The 16,530-nt window shown below is 38.3% G+C and overlaps 2 protein-coding genes across 5 annotated transcripts; both read left to right on the plus strand.

Moving 5' to 3' along the window:
* The first annotated feature begins 4,919 nt into the window (after nucleotides 1-4,919).
* LOC139193302 (secreted RxLR effector protein 161-like) lies at nucleotides 4,920-5,603 on the plus strand. The gene has a single exon (XM_070816285.1). The coding sequence runs from the start codon at nucleotides 4,920-4,922 to the stop codon at nucleotides 5,601-5,603; it is 684 nt and encodes a 227-aa protein (XP_070672386.1).
* A 1,483-nt stretch (nucleotides 5,604-7,086) lies between these two features.
* On the plus strand, nucleotides 7,087-16,525 carry LOC103404880 (histone acetyltransferase HAC12). Of its 4 annotated transcripts, none has more exons than XM_029097578.2 (17): nucleotides 7,087-7,412; nucleotides 8,032-8,260; nucleotides 8,369-8,471; nucleotides 8,788-8,980; nucleotides 9,073-9,303; nucleotides 9,835-11,333; nucleotides 11,452-11,733; nucleotides 11,817-12,095; nucleotides 12,646-12,774; nucleotides 12,898-13,098; nucleotides 13,198-13,340; nucleotides 13,444-13,744; nucleotides 14,240-14,379; nucleotides 14,588-14,666; nucleotides 14,966-15,361; nucleotides 15,622-15,848; nucleotides 15,957-16,525. In XM_029097578.2, the coding sequence occupies exons 2-17, from the start codon at nucleotides 8,043-8,045 to the stop codon at nucleotides 15,997-15,999; spliced, it is 4,464 nt and encodes a 1,487-aa protein (XP_028953411.2). In that variant the 5' UTR covers nucleotides 7,087-7,412; nucleotides 8,032-8,042; the 3' UTR covers nucleotides 16,000-16,525. The 4 variants fall into 4 exon arrangements, with proteins under 4 accessions (XP_028953411.2, XP_028953410.2, XP_070673380.1 ...); XM_070817279.1 differs by lacking the exon at nucleotides 7,087-7,412 and adding an exon at nucleotides 7,473-7,596; XM_070817278.1 differs by lacking the exon at nucleotides 7,087-7,412 and adding an exon at nucleotides 7,581-7,724.
* Nucleotides 16,526-16,530: the final 5 nt, after the last annotated feature.

Genomic DNA, 16,530 nt, shown 5'->3' on the forward strand with positions numbered 1-16,530 from the left:
AAAATAAATTTTTTAGCCTTTGGGTCTGCCTGTAGTAGCCCATTCCCTCGGCCGGTCCTCCCCATGAGCCTGCAGTCCTACCCAAGACCCCCCCCCAACCCAATTTTTGGGCCTAGGTCACACATATCACATTTTCTTAAGCCACCCGTGGGCTTATTATTTTTTTTGGGCCATGAGTTTTATTTACCTAATTATTTTATGCCTAATGTGTTTTATATTTTTTTCACCCATACTTTAATTTGGCCCGAAGTCCAAATAATTAATTCAATTATAATTATCGTCCTAAAGTTATATTTTTGCATATTCTTGTTGCATATTTCTGCGTATATATTTGTGTTTGCCTGCAGGAATATATGAACCTGAAGTTCATAATTATTTTGAAACCTAAAGTTTCTTATAACATGCCTTGTTTGAAAACCTGAAGTTTTTCACTTAAAAACATCACCCATGAAAACCCGAAGTTTTTCATGCAAAATTAAACCAATACATGTCTATTAGAACCTGTATGTTCTACTCCTATGTGAATGGATTGATTTTTCTCCATTACACTAACCACATCTTGTCTATCTATTTTGTGATAGGAACATGTCGAATTTGAACAAACTCGACTTCACCACTTTGGAGGTCTCTGGAAGGAACTACCTCAAGTAGGTCCAAGATGTGAAGCTCCACCTAACTGCCAAGAACTTGCGTCCCGCTATTGAATAAGAGATGGACAACCCTGTTGGCAAAGCTGAAAAAGCCACCACTATGATCTTCATTCGAAGACATATCCATGATGCTCTGCAAACTGAATATCTTGTTGAGGAGGATCCACGTGCACTATGGGTCACTTTGGCTCGTTTTGATCACCAAAAAGACATATTCTTGCCTGAAACAAGACACGATTGGCAGCATTTGCACTTCCAAGACTTTAAGTCTCTGAATGAATATAATTCTGAAGTTTTTCGAATATGATCACTTATCAAGTTTTGCAACGAAACTTTGACTGAAGAGGATCTTCTGGAGAAGACTTATTCGACCTTATCTGCTTCTAATACTGTTATGCGGCAACAATATAGAGCTCAGAAGTTTACTAAGATCTTGGATTTGATCTTTGTTTTACTTTTCGCTGAAAAGCATAACCAACTGTTGATGAAGAATCATCAAGCTCGACCTACTGGGGTGACCGTTGTGCCTGAAGTACATTATAGCACAAACCAACGCCCAAAATGCCAAAAGAGGCATGGTAGGGCCGGCCAGATGCCACCCCACCAAGGTCAACTGAGTCAATGCCCATCCAAGGGAGGAAATAAAGTTCAGAAGCGCCCAAACCTCACTCCCAAGGCCCCAAACTTCAAGAATAAGGGCGAAGCACCTAAAACCATGGATGTGGATATGTGATATCGCTGTGGTTTAAATGACCATTGGTCCCGTGTTTGTCGAGCTCCCAAGAAGGTTGCAAATGAATATTGTTGATGCACAAAACCGGAGGTCTTGGAACAACGTAAATCCGACTGTGAATTTGCAAGTAATGTAAATAACACAAGATGTATCGTGGTTCACCCCAATGTTTGGGCTACGTCCACACTGATTATTGTATTTATCTAAGAGGTGAGGGAGAGAACCTCTGAATATGAGAGGGGATATGAGAGGGGTGAGAAGGCTTCAGAAATGGCCTCCCCTAATTGTGAGGGTGATGAGTCCTTTTATAGAATAAGGGCTCCTCACTTATTACATATTTGCCCCTTCCTTTATTACATAATTACATTTAAGTCCCCCAAGTATTTGTACGAGATCTAAATACAGAGGCCCTAAATATGGTATAAACAAATATCATTCTCATCGTAACAAGTTTGAATCAAACTTCGTGTAAGTGGACGAACTAGAGACTAGAAAGATGGATGTTTTTTATTTTTAAGAGGATACTACCTCTATAGAATATTAGAATCTTAGACATAGACTTATTTTTTAGTTGAAATAAGACAATGGGGCCGAATTCCACCTAGTGGCCGAACCTCTCCTTTGTTTTGGTTGATTTTTGAACAATTTTCCTTTATGTTTGGATTATTTGTTGGTGATTTGTTTTTTGATATTAAGTTTTAATTAGTTACCATCCTTGAATAAATGAAATTATTTTGAATTGATATTTGTTTTTAAAGCTTTTATGCACGTGATGGATTCAAATTAATTTTTCATTCTAGGTATGACTAGTGGGAAAGTTAGTTGTCTAGCAGATAGTGCAACCACACACACAGTTTTGAGTGAATGCATCTATTTCACTAACTTTATACCTAAAAATGCACATCTGACAACCCTCTTAGGCCCATCCAACCTAATTGAAAGATATGGTAAGGCACGTATAATATTGTCCAATGGTACAATCTTGACCATTTCTGAGGCACTTTTTTCTCCACGTTCCGGAAGAACGTTTTTAAGTTTCAAGGACATTAGAGATAACAATTACCACACTGAAACCCACGTAGGAAACAGAGTTAAATTTCTGTGCATAACTTCATATGAATATGGCTAGAAGTGTATTCTATAGAAGATGGAGCGTATCTCGAGTGGTCTGTTTACTACAACCATATGCCCCATAGAATTCCACTATGTGGCCGACCCTACTACTGGGACCGCACACGAAATTACATTTTGGTATTATCATTTGGGACATTATGGACGGATAGCGATGCACTGTATCCTCAAATTTTCACACGGGCATCCACTAACCTGAAATTTAGGTTCGATCCAAGGAAACACATGTCAAACATGTTCAATGGGAAAGCTTATTACAAAGCCTTCTTATGACAAGATTCGTTCGAATCTTCCCATTTTTCTACAACGGATTCAGGGGGATATTTATGGACTGATTCACTATCCCTGTGGACCATTTAGATACTTTATGATTTTGGTTGACACTTCCACACGTTGGTAACACGTGTGCTTGTTGTCCACAAGGAACGTTGCATTCTCCAAACTATTGGCTCAGGTTATCAAGCTTAAGGCTCACCACCCTGATTATTTGATCAAATTTATTCAATTGGATAATGTTGGAGAATTCTCATCTAAAACTTTTTATAACTATTGCATGTCGGTTGGGATTGAAGTTGAACATCATGTACCCCATGTTCACACCCAGAACGACCTGGTAGAGGCTTTCATTAAGCGCTTACAAATGATAGCTCGATCGTTGATCATACGTACCAAGCTCCCAATCGCTGCTTGGGGCTATGCAATATTGCACGCAACAAAGTTGGTCCGCTTGAGGCCTGTTGTGACACAACTATTTAGCGCCCTTAAGTTGGTTACCAGATACGAACCTGAAATATCGTATATGCGTGTATTGTGCGGTATATGTGCCGATCTCGCCGCCCTTACGTACAAAAATGAGGCATCAGCGAAAGATGTGAATCCATGTCGAATATGATTCTTCTTCGATTATTCGTTACTTAAAACCTTTAACATGCGATATGTTTACGGCTCATTTCGCGGATTGTCACTTCTATGAGACAATTTTCTCGTCGTTAGGGGGAGATAAGAACGAATTATCATGGACGAGTCCCACTTTGTCTCATTTAGATCGCCGCACTGCTCAGTCTGAAACTGAAGTGCAGTGCATATTAGATCTCCAGAGCATGCCAGATGCTTTCATCTATCTAGCGCACGTGACAATATCACATATTCCAGCTATGAATATGCCTGCAAAGATGGATGTACCTAATGTACGATGGACTTCCCTCTTGGAGGCCCATGACGCTAATATTGGTGATCCATGTACATTAGTGGCTAGCCAATCATCTGCTCCTACATAAAAACATGGCAGACCCCTTGGTTTAAAGGATTCACACCCTCAAAAGAGGAAATCCACATCACAAGGTCTTGAAGAGCCTACCGTGAATCTGATTATCGCTTACTTATTCTATCCAACTCATGAGGAAATTCTAGATTACGGAATCGTCCTTGAAGAGACGAATCCTCATCCCAAGAATCGTGAGATTTCGGTCTATTATGCTAGCTTAGATGATGTGTGGCGTAGAAATGAGATAATTGTCGACGTTGCATTATCATTTGCAGTAGCTACTGAGATTATGTTAAGTGATGACATTGAACCGCGTTTCGTTGATGAATGTCGATGTAGAACTGATTGATCAAACTGGAAACAAGCAATCCAAGTTGAACTCGATTCGCTTGCGAAACGTAAGGTGTTTAGACTTGTAGCTCCTACTCCTCCACATGTGAAGCCCGTTTGCTATAAATGGGTTTTCGTTCGGAAGCGTAACGAGAAGAATGAAATTGTGCATTAAAAAACTCGTCTTGTTGCACAAGGCTTCTCACAACGCCCCAATATTGACTATAACAAAACTTATTCACCAGTTATGGATGTGATTACTTTTTGCTACCTTGTCAGTTTGGTAGTTTCCGAAAAACTGGATATGTAGCTGATGGACGTAGTAACCGCGTATCTCTATAGGGATCTTGATATGGAAATCTATATGAAAGTTCCTGAATGACTTACATTGACTGGTTCAAATATTTCTAAACCCCGAAACATGCTCTTAATTCGGCCGAAGTGTTCACTCTACGGTTTGAAACAATCAAGAAGAATGTGGTGTAACCGTCTAAGTGAGTATTTGACTAGTCAGGGATATGTGAACAACGAACTATACCCTTGTGTGTTCATTAAGAAGTCACATTCTGGATTTGTGATTGTTGCAATATATGTCAATGACATGAATCTTATCGAAACTCCTGAAGAGCTCGCAAGAATTGTCATGCACCTGAAGTTAGAATTTAAGATGAAAGATCTAGGTAAAACTTGATATTGTCTCGGTCTCGAGATAGAGCATTGTTTGGATGTAATCCTAGTATATCAATCGAACTACACCCAAAATGTGTTGTGCCGTTTTAATGAGGATGAAGCGAAGCATTCGAGTACTCCTATGGTCGTTCGATCGCTAGATGCAAAACGAGATCCCTTCCGTTCGAATGAGGATGATAAAGAGATTTTGGAGCCTGAAGTTCCTTATCTAGGTGCGATAAGCACTTTATTGTACTTAGCTCAATGCACAAGACCCGACATCTCATTTGTTGTTAATCTTTTGGCAAGATACAGTAATGCACCAACATGTAGACATTGGATTGGCGTGAAAGACATCTTCTATTACCTTAAGGGTACTACAGATTTGGGCTTGTTTTATCCTTATGGATCCTCGAGTGATGCCACACCTTTTGATTCTTGTGTCGATTCTCGCCTTGGTGGTTATGCTGACGCAGGATACTTATCTGATCCGTACAATGCGCGTTCTCAAACCGGTTATGTCTTTACCATTGGAGGCACCATAATCTCTTGGAGGTCAACTAAACAGACCTTAGTTGCCCATTTGTCTAACCGTGCTGAAATTCTTGCCTTACATGAAGCAACTCAGGAATGCTTTTGGTTGAGAGCAGTTGTGGGCCATATTCGAAGCTCTTGGAATCTTTATCCCGCCGTTGATGTCCTGACGACGATATTTGAAGATAATGCAACACATATCGAACAACTTAATAAGGGTTGCATCAAAGGAGACAACACCAAGCACATTACGTTGAAGTTCTTCTTTTCACATCAACAACAAGAGCATTAGAAGATTGAAGTCGCGCAAATTTTTTCACAAGATAGTCTGGTCGATCTTTTTCACCAAATCATTACCGAAGACGACGTTTCAGAAGTTTGTTCATGGAATTGGTATGCGTAAACTTTCCGAGTTGTAACTTTGCTATTTCTCTTTGGAATTGTGTCAAACTCAGGGAGAGTATCCTAAAGATACTTGCTTGATCTTAATGTACTCTTTTTCCTTACGATTATGAGCATTTATCCCTACTAAATTTTTGCTACCTAACTAGGTTTTAACAAGGCACCCACCTTGGGCTGGTCATATCCCTGAAGACATCTCGTAGACGTTTTTTTTTACTTTGCATTTCTCATACATTTTTCCTTAGACTATGAATTTTGTCACTACTCGGGTTTTTGCCATAGCCTTAGGGTTTTTTTTAGTGAGACTTACTACTTATGCAAGTTTCTACCTTATTGAGAATAAACGTTGTTCCTTAGAATCAGTGCCGATGAGTCGACTTCCTCAACTTCTGCATGATATTAAATCTACCTTGAGTATTTACACACTCAAGGGGGAGTGCTGTAAACATTCCTAGTTTAAGTGTGATTGTGTAAATCCTAAATTAGATTTGATTCTAGTTATCTTTTCCTATTACAACTTGTATTACTTGGGGAAGAAGGAATATCTTCTCTCCCTTTACTACTATAAATAAAGGCACAATGCAGGATGGATAACAACACACAATCCCCTACAATTCTACGAACTCATCTCTCTCAATCTCTCTTCACCGCTGCCCCCCCCCCCTTAATCTTGTCAGATAAAATAGACTACAACAAATTAATATATATTGTAATTTTTGGAACTAAATTATTTTGAAAATAACTTCTTCTTCAAACTTCTTCACTTATAAGATTTTATTTTTTGTCATCAATCCCTATAAAATATTTCAAACCAAAGAGAAATATTGGGCTTTGTTTTAGCAAAAAAAAAAAAGAAATACTTGGGCTTTTGAGCTTGGGTTTCCCTTTCTACTTTATTAGGGATTTCCTACCAAAACGATGGTGAAAAAAAGAGTTTACCTTACTATTTAAAATTCGATACTTGAGACACACAGTATTTTGGTCTGGTGGTATTCTTCTTTATTTAGAAGTGAGAGTCTTGTGTTCGAATCTAGTGGATAATGAATTCGATACCAAATTAGGCTGCTCATAGTGTGACTTAGCTGAACTCCCCTCCCTTTAGTGTAAAAATATCGATGTACTCGAAAAAAAATTTCGATACTTAAGGGTCAAACTTATAAAAATTGTGTTTTTACTTATTGATAAAGGGAACCCCAATGCAAATTCATGTTTGGGCAACTTAAGCACAACTGGAATCGAATATTTACTTGTTTACACTTTTTTCGCGTGACATTTAGACAGACAGAGTTAAAAATGAGAATTTGGGAATACACACATCACCAATCTTCTGCCTTAAAAGGTTTTTCTGTAAATGTAGCCAGAGCTAGATATTTATCCGCCTATTATGCATCTCTTCACTCGTGTAGCGCATCAAGACTGAGCTAGATATTATTGGCGTATCCAGACGAACGGAGGTGAAAAGTGGCGTGCGGGTAATTTGGTAATATAAAACACCCTTCTCCTTGCGTGGGGAGTAAAACCTAGGTTTTTTCTTGGATATTATATAAGTATTTCGACTGACCGCTCCTGCTTAGTATTTGTCTCTCTCAAACATTCACTTAAACTATTCAATAAAAAGCTTCAGTGGGCCACCACCGATGGTAACGTCGAGGACGCAAACTTCAGCTTCAAGCCAATAAAGAAAAAGAGGAAATTACAGGTCTTTTTCCTTAAACCCTATCCCTCTTTATTTTTTCCAATTAGGGTTTTTCTCGATTTCCCTCCTCTTTGCTTCCTGCTGATTTTTTTAGGGGTTTCTGACTTCGTTGCTGATTGCAATTCGGCCGTGGCCGGCGGCGTTAAATCCCAATTCTTGTTTCCGACTCGCCGTTGATCGCAATTTTGTTGCGTAATTTGATGACTTATAATTTTTTTTAAAAATTTAATTGAATGGTTTTTTTAGTGGGATAATTTGAGCAGCGAATTGCTGAATTTTGGATTTGGGGGATTAGGGATTTTAGCTCTCGGCGAGGTAAAGATTTGTAATTTGTTGAAAAAATTGGGGGATTGATAATTGTGTTTGCAAATTGGCGATTTGAGCGAATTGATGAATTTGATTATTTTAATAGGATTTTGAAATTTAATTTAGTATAATGTGATGGTTTCGCGTGGAAAATCATGATTGAAACGTGGTAATTGGTAAATGTTATCAACCAGCAGCTGCATTGTTATCGAGATTATTATTTTGTGGATGAAACTTTAATAATTTCCTGCAGTGTTGATGCACACTCAAACATTCTGTTTGTAATTTTTCATACTAAATGTTTGGTAATTTACAGTTTCAGCATGAATGAAGTCTCATAAAATCAGCAAGATGGATGTACAAATATACAATTCAGAACAAACTCTTGGCCATATGCCAAACAACCCGGGGCTGAATTCGAGTCCTTTTTTGCCGGGAGGGGATAGTTTACGCCGTCAAGCATTAAAATGCCCAGTAGGTTACTTGAGGGATTGGCGCAAAGGTCCTAAAGTTATCCGCTTTCGTAATTTCGTTAGGAAACTACTGTAAGTCTCTTACAGCTCGTATTTCAACATAAGCAGATATATTAAACTACGCTTGCCTAGTCTTAAGAATTTGTTTTATTTGTTCTGACTTTTGAAATTCTTCCACAGTAATGAATACTTCTTAATACGTACCAATTACGGGTGTGGAGAGATGGCATCTGATTATGCGGCTGTGGTGGAGAACCAGCTATTTATGGAGGCTATTTCTGAGGTCTGCATTCACATTAAATTGAATTTAGCTTGATAAGTTTGTTATTTTATCTTTGTTTTTGCTACTAAATGGGAAAAACTTAATAGCCAATCGTGGCCATGCTATTGGAAATACCTTTTGTATTCTGATGCTTAATAATTAGTCCTTGTAACATGTTTTTGAGTAACTCGGTGACCTCATCAACTAGCTTCAAATTCTTTTAAGAAAAAAACTTGTTACTTGAATCGTGTAGGATATATTTTGCTATCTCGTCTGCCTGAAACTTTATGAATATGTGTTAGTTATCCTGAATTTTTCAAATTTTGATATATTTTAGGAGGAGTATGTGAATGTGGAAACATTATCTCATCGGCTGCAAAAATTACTCAACCTATATGATGCAAACTCCAGTCAACCAGCAGTTTCTGCAGAAACACCTTTCAACTGCTTGGGTGGTGCTAGTAGATCTGACTCCGTTTGTAATAATGCATTCATAGCTAACAATGCTGACGATGTTAACCTCATAAAAGGTGGGCCATTTGAACCGTCCATCATAAACATAATTAACAATTGGTTAGTTTTGGACATATTTATCTAATAGCATAATTAATTTCTCTTGCAGGGTTCCCTTTTAATGGTGATAAGCAGGGAGATACTAAAAGATTCATTACTTCCGATGAACTGGACATGCCTTGCCTGACAGGCCTAAGACAGGCTTCTTCTGAGACTGTTGTTCCTTTTGAGGATGCTTCAACATCAGTCGCTGCATACTCCAATGCCAATCAAGGATATCTGAATTACATTTCTGGCATATCATCTGATTGTCAGGTTCAACAGCAACATCTTGGCCATGGTATGGGTTTGTTTTTGGTCCCCAAATCATATAATCTGAATTACATTCCTGGAGATGTAATTCTTGATTCCATATTTAGCTACAGGCTATAACTTAGTATCTAAATGACATACTCCTTTGAGATTTTTGATGACTTTATTAAGATGTCTTGGTTTTGCTCTGAATTACTGTAGAAGTAGCATTATTGTGTTCTTATTATGAAACAACATAGTTGGATCCAAGGCCATATTGCTCATGCTCCCCAAGTTCTCCCATTTTACATTTGATAAACTTGCTTGCTATATTGTATGTTCACTGATCCAATATGTTCTCAAGCAGACTATTTGCATCTGTTTATCAACAGGCGTGCACTTATTTAGAGTTGTAAATTATGTTATTAGAGAATTTATATTTCTAGAAGTAAATATATTATATAGGAAAAGTGTAAAACATACTTGAGTTTAACTAGTCTATCCGCTCAAACATCTTCACTAAACCCTTTATGCTGTTTGCCTGCTTCTAACAAGTTTTTTTTTTTTTTTTTTGGTAAAGTTGGATCCTCTAAATTCGAAGGTCGTTTGGGGAGTAACCAGAATGCTCAATCGGTTGTTTTTCCATCCACAGAGGGAGAGTTTTCAGTGTTTTCCTCTTCTAACTTGCTGATCCCTCAACATGTTCCAACGGATGTTCCTGTAATCTCCAGAGAGATCTCAACTCTTGAGGATATATTGCAATCTTGCTCCCAGATGATAAAGTGTCAACATAACCGGAAACGATCCCTTCATCCATTAATGTGGTCTCAGGTTCCTCCAGTACAGTCACATGGTGCTCACCAGTATGCTTCAGATGGACCCAGTGCAGGAAACATTGAAGATATGCTGCCTTCATCAAAAAGGTTGAAGATGGGTAACAAATATGGAAGTAATCATCTATTGGCTCCTTCAGTTGTTCAACATTGTGTTCCTGGAGGACTTTCATATCTGCAGCAAGAGTCTAAATCTCCTACATCCATTAATTCTGAGGACATAGTGCAATCTTGTTCTCAGACGATAAAGTGTCACCATAACCAAAAACAATCCTCTCATCCATTGAAGCGGCCTCAGGCTCCTCCAGAACAGTCACATGGTGCTCAACAGTATGCTTCAGATGGACCCAGTTCAGGAGGCATCAAAGATTTGCTGCCCTTGTCAAACATGTTGAAGACGGATAATAAAAAAGAAAGTTCTCATGTATTGGCTCCTTCAGTTGTTCAAATTTGTCTTCCTGGAGGACTTTCAGATCTGCATCAACAGTCTGAATCTCCTGTATCTATAAGTTCTGAGGATATAGTGCAATCTTGCTCCCAGAAGATAAAGGCTCAGCATAACCGAAAACGACCCTTTCATCCATATTTGCAGCCTCAGTTTCCTCCTGAACAGTCACATGGTGATCAACAGTATGCTTTAAATGGACCCAGTTCAGGAGATATTGAAGATATGTTGCCATCGTCAAAAAAGTTGAAGATGGAGAACAAAAATGAAAATTACCATATATTGGCTCCTTCAGTCATTCAACCTTGTGCTCCTGAAGGACCTTCATATCTGCAGCAACAATCTGAATCTCCTGTATCTATTAACTCTGAAGTAACACATGTGGAGATGGAACCAGTAAATAATTCCATACAAGAATCAATGAGGATCAATGACGTTACAAAATGTGATTCTGACAATATCCTTAAACTGAACTCTGAGAGTGTGCCCATTCCTTCTGGGGAAGGATCTGCTTGTCATCAGAGGGAACAGATAGACCTTACTAGCAGTAGTGAGATTATAGACAATGTGAAAGAATTTTCTGGAAGAATGGGGTCGAATAGTTTCCATTTTTTCTCAGAAGAGCTTAAAGAGGGAACTGTGAGGACTGAGTTCATCCAGACAGAGCCAGAACCAGACTCTGATTTTGAGGAAGTAATAAAGCCACAGAATCCAGAAACAAATAGTGTCCTATTGACGGAACTATTTAAACAAGAGAAAATCAAGGAACATTTATCGAATCTTGGGCAGAGCATTGATAAGGTAATAATTTTATATTCATCATTACTACTGCTCCAAGAGTTTCAACTGTTTTTAATTGCCAAGGTTTTCATTCACTTAGCATGAAGGGTAATATTCTCATGCATGTTGTTTAAAACAGAGTATCTTGATGGAAGACAGAGAAAACAGTGAGAAAGTGTGTCAGTTGTGCGCATTAGGAAAGCTGTTTTTTGCCCCTGCACAAATATATTGCTCATGCTGTGGTCTCCGTATCAAGCGCGGTGTAAACTATTACTGCACACTAGACGAGCATAGTTCACGATATTGTTTTTGTAACTTGTGCTATAAGGGGTCTCGAAGAGGAAATATCTCATTTCATGGGATCCGTATCTCAAAGGCAACACTTGGTAGAAAGAAGAACGATGAGGAAACTGAAGAACCGGTAAGTAAAGTCATACTGACTTCTTATCTTCTGAGATCGTGAAAGTAATTACTTAATTACTGAGGCTTTTTATGTGCTTGCAGTGGGTTCAATGTGATAAATGCAAGGGCTGGCAACATCAGATATGTGCTGTCTTGAATGATAAAAGTGCTTTGGGAGGCCAAGCTGAGAACACATGTCTCAAATGCTTGTTAAAAGAAACAGAATGTGGGGAGCTCAAGAACTTACCAAAGAGTTCTGTTTTCAGTGCAAAAGATCTGCCAACTACCATGCTTAGTGACCATATAGAACAAAGACTCTTTAGGCGCCTCAAGCAAGAGAGAGAAGAGAGAGCAAAGGTCGAAGGAAAAGAGTTTTTTGAGGTAAGAAGTAATCTTCGATTTGGAATATAGTACTTTCAGCTTATCTGATTTATTTTTCATTCTACTGAGAATTTTATTTGTTTTGAGATTTGCGCAATTTTGATCACTGGATAGATGTCGTGAGATGAATGCCTAGCGATTAGGAATAATCAATTTAATCATGGGCGGCTTGATCTTTATTTTCTACCTAATGAAGTTGCTTGTTTTGGATAATCGTGTGTGTATCACCATACAGAAACGTTCATAATCTGAAGTCCTTTGAAGCTGCTTGTTTGTTATGTTTTATCTTAATGGGTTGTTAGGTCCCAGGAACAGCGGGCTCTGTTGTCTAAATGGTTTGTTCTGTTGAAAGTGTAAAAAGAATACATCCAATCTAATGAGAATAAATATTCTGCCTTTAAGTCACATGCTAATCAACTCAATCACGCCGGTTCAATGTAAATTAAATTTTGATTTGAAAGTCCTGTTTTGATATTCTCAAAGAATGTATCTACGGTATACAATCCTTTCTGTCTACTTATTGTTTATGTTTTGTTTGATGGGTTGTTAGGTTCCAGGAGCAGAAGATCTTGTTGTGAGAGTAGTGTTATCTGTTCAAAAAACACTAAAAGTTAAGCAGAGATTTTTGGATCTCTTTCATGATGAGAATTACCCTGCTGAATTCCCATACAAATCAAAGGTGAGACAGCTTTTACAATCCATAGACTTCTTTGTCCCACTGAATCTCCTCTCTTTCAGTATAATTGCTTGTTTGTTACAACTTTAGGAAAACCTAATTGGACTTTTTTCTTTTTGCATCCAGGTTATTCTTTTGTTTCAGAAGATTGAAGGAGTAGATGTATGCCTTTTTGGATTGTATGTGCAGGAGTTTGGCTCAGAATGTAGTCACCCGAATAAGCGTTGTGTTTATATCTCATATCTGGATTCTATTAAGTACTTCAGGCCAGAGATAAAAACCGTGACTGGAGAAGCTCTTCGTACGTTTGTTTATCATGAAATACTGGTAGTTACCTCTTTTCCCTATCATTATTTAGTCCCATGTTATTGCTATGTAAATCGACATATGTTTACTTTCATGTTCTGTTTTGCTATTTTTCTACAGATAGCTTACCTTGAGTTTTGCAAGAAACGAGGTTTTGTTACCTCCTACATATGGGCGTGTGCCCCTTTAAAGGGTGAAGATTATATATTACACTGCCATCCAGAAATGCAGAATATGCCCAAGCCTGAGAAGCTGCGGCAATGGTCTCCCTCTCACTCTGTCTCTCTCATATGTGTGTTTGTTTGTCCTTGTGTATGCATTTCTGCATATTTTCCTTCTCTGATTTTAACTAAGTCCCTTGTGCAGGTATCAGTCAATGATAAAAAAAGCAGCTGAAGAAAAAATTGTGGTCAGTCACACTAATTTATATGATCGGTTTTTTATCCCCACTGGGGAATGTAACTCCAAGGTAACAGCAACTCGTTTGCCATATTTTGATGGTGACTATTGGTCTGGTGCTACCGAGGATGCAATCAGGGCGATTGAACAAGGGATGGCAGATACACAGAAGAAATCAAAGAAAACAATAACAAAGAGAACTTTGAAAGCCATGGGGCATACAAATCCTTCTGATGGCTCTACCAAAGATATTCTTCTGATGCAGAGAGTAAGTATTCTAAACCTTTTCCTTTCTATTTCTTCCTACTAAATTGGTGGCTTAAAAGCTATCTTCTAATTATCTTATTCTTCACTTTGCATACTCTAGATGAAGCAACCTTGGTGGCTTAAAATATACCCTATCTAGTCAAGTGAGACCAGTGTGCGAACTCTGATAGATATGGGTACAAACAGAGCACAAACTAATGCTTGATTAATACGATCGCCTTCATTTTGATCTCCTACTTCCCTAGGGTGTAAGGAGGGCAATATATTATCTAGATTCTGTGGTTTTCTGGGAATATCTATTCCTTGATCACAATATCAATATTTGAGTGTGAGTGTTAGCCTTAAATTTCAACAATGATAACAGTCAATAGGTCTTCGGAAGAAATAAAATATTTACACGAGCATTGTCAATTGCGTTAATGCTATTAATAGATTTACCCTCTTTTTCTACCTGTTATTATCTCTCAATCTTATTTTGTTGCGTCTTCCTTTTTAGATGGGTCAAACCATTTTACAGAGTAAGGAGGACTTTATAATTGTCGACATGCAGTATGTTTGCACACACTGTCATGAAGCAATATTATCTGGACGACGCTGGTCTTGTGGTCAGTGCAAAAGTTTTCACCTCTGTGGAAGGTAATGAATCACTCTGAAGTCTCTCCTTCTCTTCCAAACTTTTTATGTCTCCTTTAATAAGAATGTTCTCATTGAAATGTAGTATTGTTCATCCTTCTTAGTTACCTGATATCTTATTTCCCAACAAGGAATGAGTGGGATGAGCACTACTACATAATTGATGTGTACCGTTTTATCTCTATTTACTTTTTGAATGTATATGTTGCAGATGCCATGACGCTGAGCGCAAAAATTGTGGACAGGACATTCACATCTCCATTAACATGGAACGACATGTGCTTTCTCAGGTGAACTTTAAACCTTATGAGCTCTATGGTATTCTTGTCCCTGTAGCAATGCATATCTGCAGACATGATTAGCCTTCCCAGTAGATAACTAAGCGAGTGGCAAAGGAAACATAAAAGTTTATACCAGTCAACTAGTGTTAACATCTACCAAGCTTAAAATAATATGAACTGGCCTAGGTACCAGTTTTACCAAATGCATTGTAGATTTAAATATATGCTCCTGTTAATGATTAGAGTGACATATTTGTACTTATAACAATTAAATCTGATTAATTCGTATGACTTTTGCTCTTTTCCAGGTTGTGGTGGAGGATATGCTTTCTGACACTAAGGACGAAGATGTTATTTCAAACAACAATTTACTTGAGAATAGGCATAGTTTCTTGAGCTTGTGTGAGAAAAAACATTATCAGTTTGGCACACTTCGTCGGGCCAAGTATTCCTCAAAAATGATTCTGCATCATCTCCATAATGCTACTGCGCTAACTTCTGGGAACACATGCAGTCTTTGCCATAAGGATGCTGTGATTGATCAGAGATGGGTGTGTGAAATGTGCCCAGAGTTTGATGCTTGTGCAACATGCTATCGAGAGAAAGGAAGCTCTTGTCATATTCATAAGTTGACTGAAAGTTCTCCCTCAGCTAGCCATAGCCGTACGACAGAGAGTCAACAGGCACCGAAAAAAGGATTTCTGGTATAAAAGTTATAATTTTTAATATTTCAACATTTCTTCGGATTTGCATGTAGTAGTTTTCATTTTTTCTCATGATAATAATATTATTAAAAATAATGATAAAGATAATATTCATCATTCCTTCTTTGCAAATAGTAATTTTAGTTAGCCAAAGGAAAAGTTGCACTGTGCGTGCGTGTGTACATGTTTTTGGAGATGTTCAGTTTCTTTCTCAGGTCATTATGCTTTGATTAGACTTATAGCGTAAACATGTGGTGCAGATAAGGGAACTGCTGGATGTTTTACAGCATGCAACTACATGTTACCCAACCAAGAGTCAGCCTTGCTTTTACCCAAACTGCCTCCAAATGAAGAAGCTAATCTACCATGCAGTCAAGTGCACAGTTCGGGCTTCAGGAGGTTGTCAGTTCTGTAAGAAGGCATGGTCTGGATTGATTTTGCATTCGATAAACTGTAGAAAACCAAATTGTACCACACCGCGTTGCATGTGAGTAATCTTTGCATTTAGCCACCACCCCCTCCACACAAAAAGGGGTCTTGCTTTTTTCGTTTTCATTATCTGCATTACCATAATTGCTCTATTTTTTGGCTGAAGGGATCTGAGGAAGTATGCAGAAGAGCGTCGGCTGAAGAATTAGTCAGGTAGTGAGCAGTGAAGGTTGCTAAGAGTTGATAGTCTAAAGTGTACAGAATAGGGCAGGATTGTCAACAGCAGCAGCCTAATGTATAGAAAGTTGAGCAGCAGGACAACTTCCAGCGTTAAGTATTGCAGCGCTCAACGATGTTGTCAAATAAAAACACAGTAAAATCTGAGTCTAGTACCAACCCCATGTATACAAACTTTGTGGCATTCCTTCAGACGGGTTGTGATTCGAGGGGTTGGTACGGTTCCAATACAAAATAGGCTTAGAAAAGGTATGCTTTTGATAACTGGTTAAGGCTCTTTCTGCAGTCCTTACCCCTTCCCTGAACAGAGTAGTTTTCGTGGACGTCGGTAGACGAGCACATGTTTAGAATTGGTAAATCAGAACCTCTAGTTTGAGGCAATGACAGTTTTTATGTGTTCTTCTCGTTCTTTAGGTTTCTGATGTAATCTTCCGGTGACTTGATCATTTATGTACTTGCACATGTAAATTCAATGTCGTTTATTAGTTTTACCAGAAAGAGCT

This window comes from Malus domestica, chromosome 17 (assembly GCF_042453785.1).
Source record: "Malus domestica chromosome 17, GDT2T_hap1".
In the NCBI taxonomy this organism is placed as follows: domain Eukaryota; kingdom Viridiplantae; phylum Streptophyta; class Magnoliopsida; order Rosales; family Rosaceae; genus Malus; species Malus domestica.

Coding starts and splice junctions, on each gene's coding strand:
- LOC139193302 (XM_070816285.1), top strand. CDS start 4,920: ATGGTCGTTCGATCGCTAGATGCAAAACGAGATCCCTTCCGTTCGAAT.
- LOC103404880 (XM_029097578.2), top strand. CDS start 8,043: ATGAAGTCTCATAAAATCAGCAAGATGGATGTACAAATATACAATTCA. Junction 8,261..8,368: donor AATTTCGTTAGGAAACTACT/GTAAGTCTCTTA, acceptor ATTCTTCCACAG/TAATGAATACTTCTTAATAC. Junction 14,380..14,587: donor AGTTTTCACCTCTGTGGAAG/GTAATGAATCAC, acceptor TATATGTTGCAG/ATGCCATGACGCTGAGCGCA.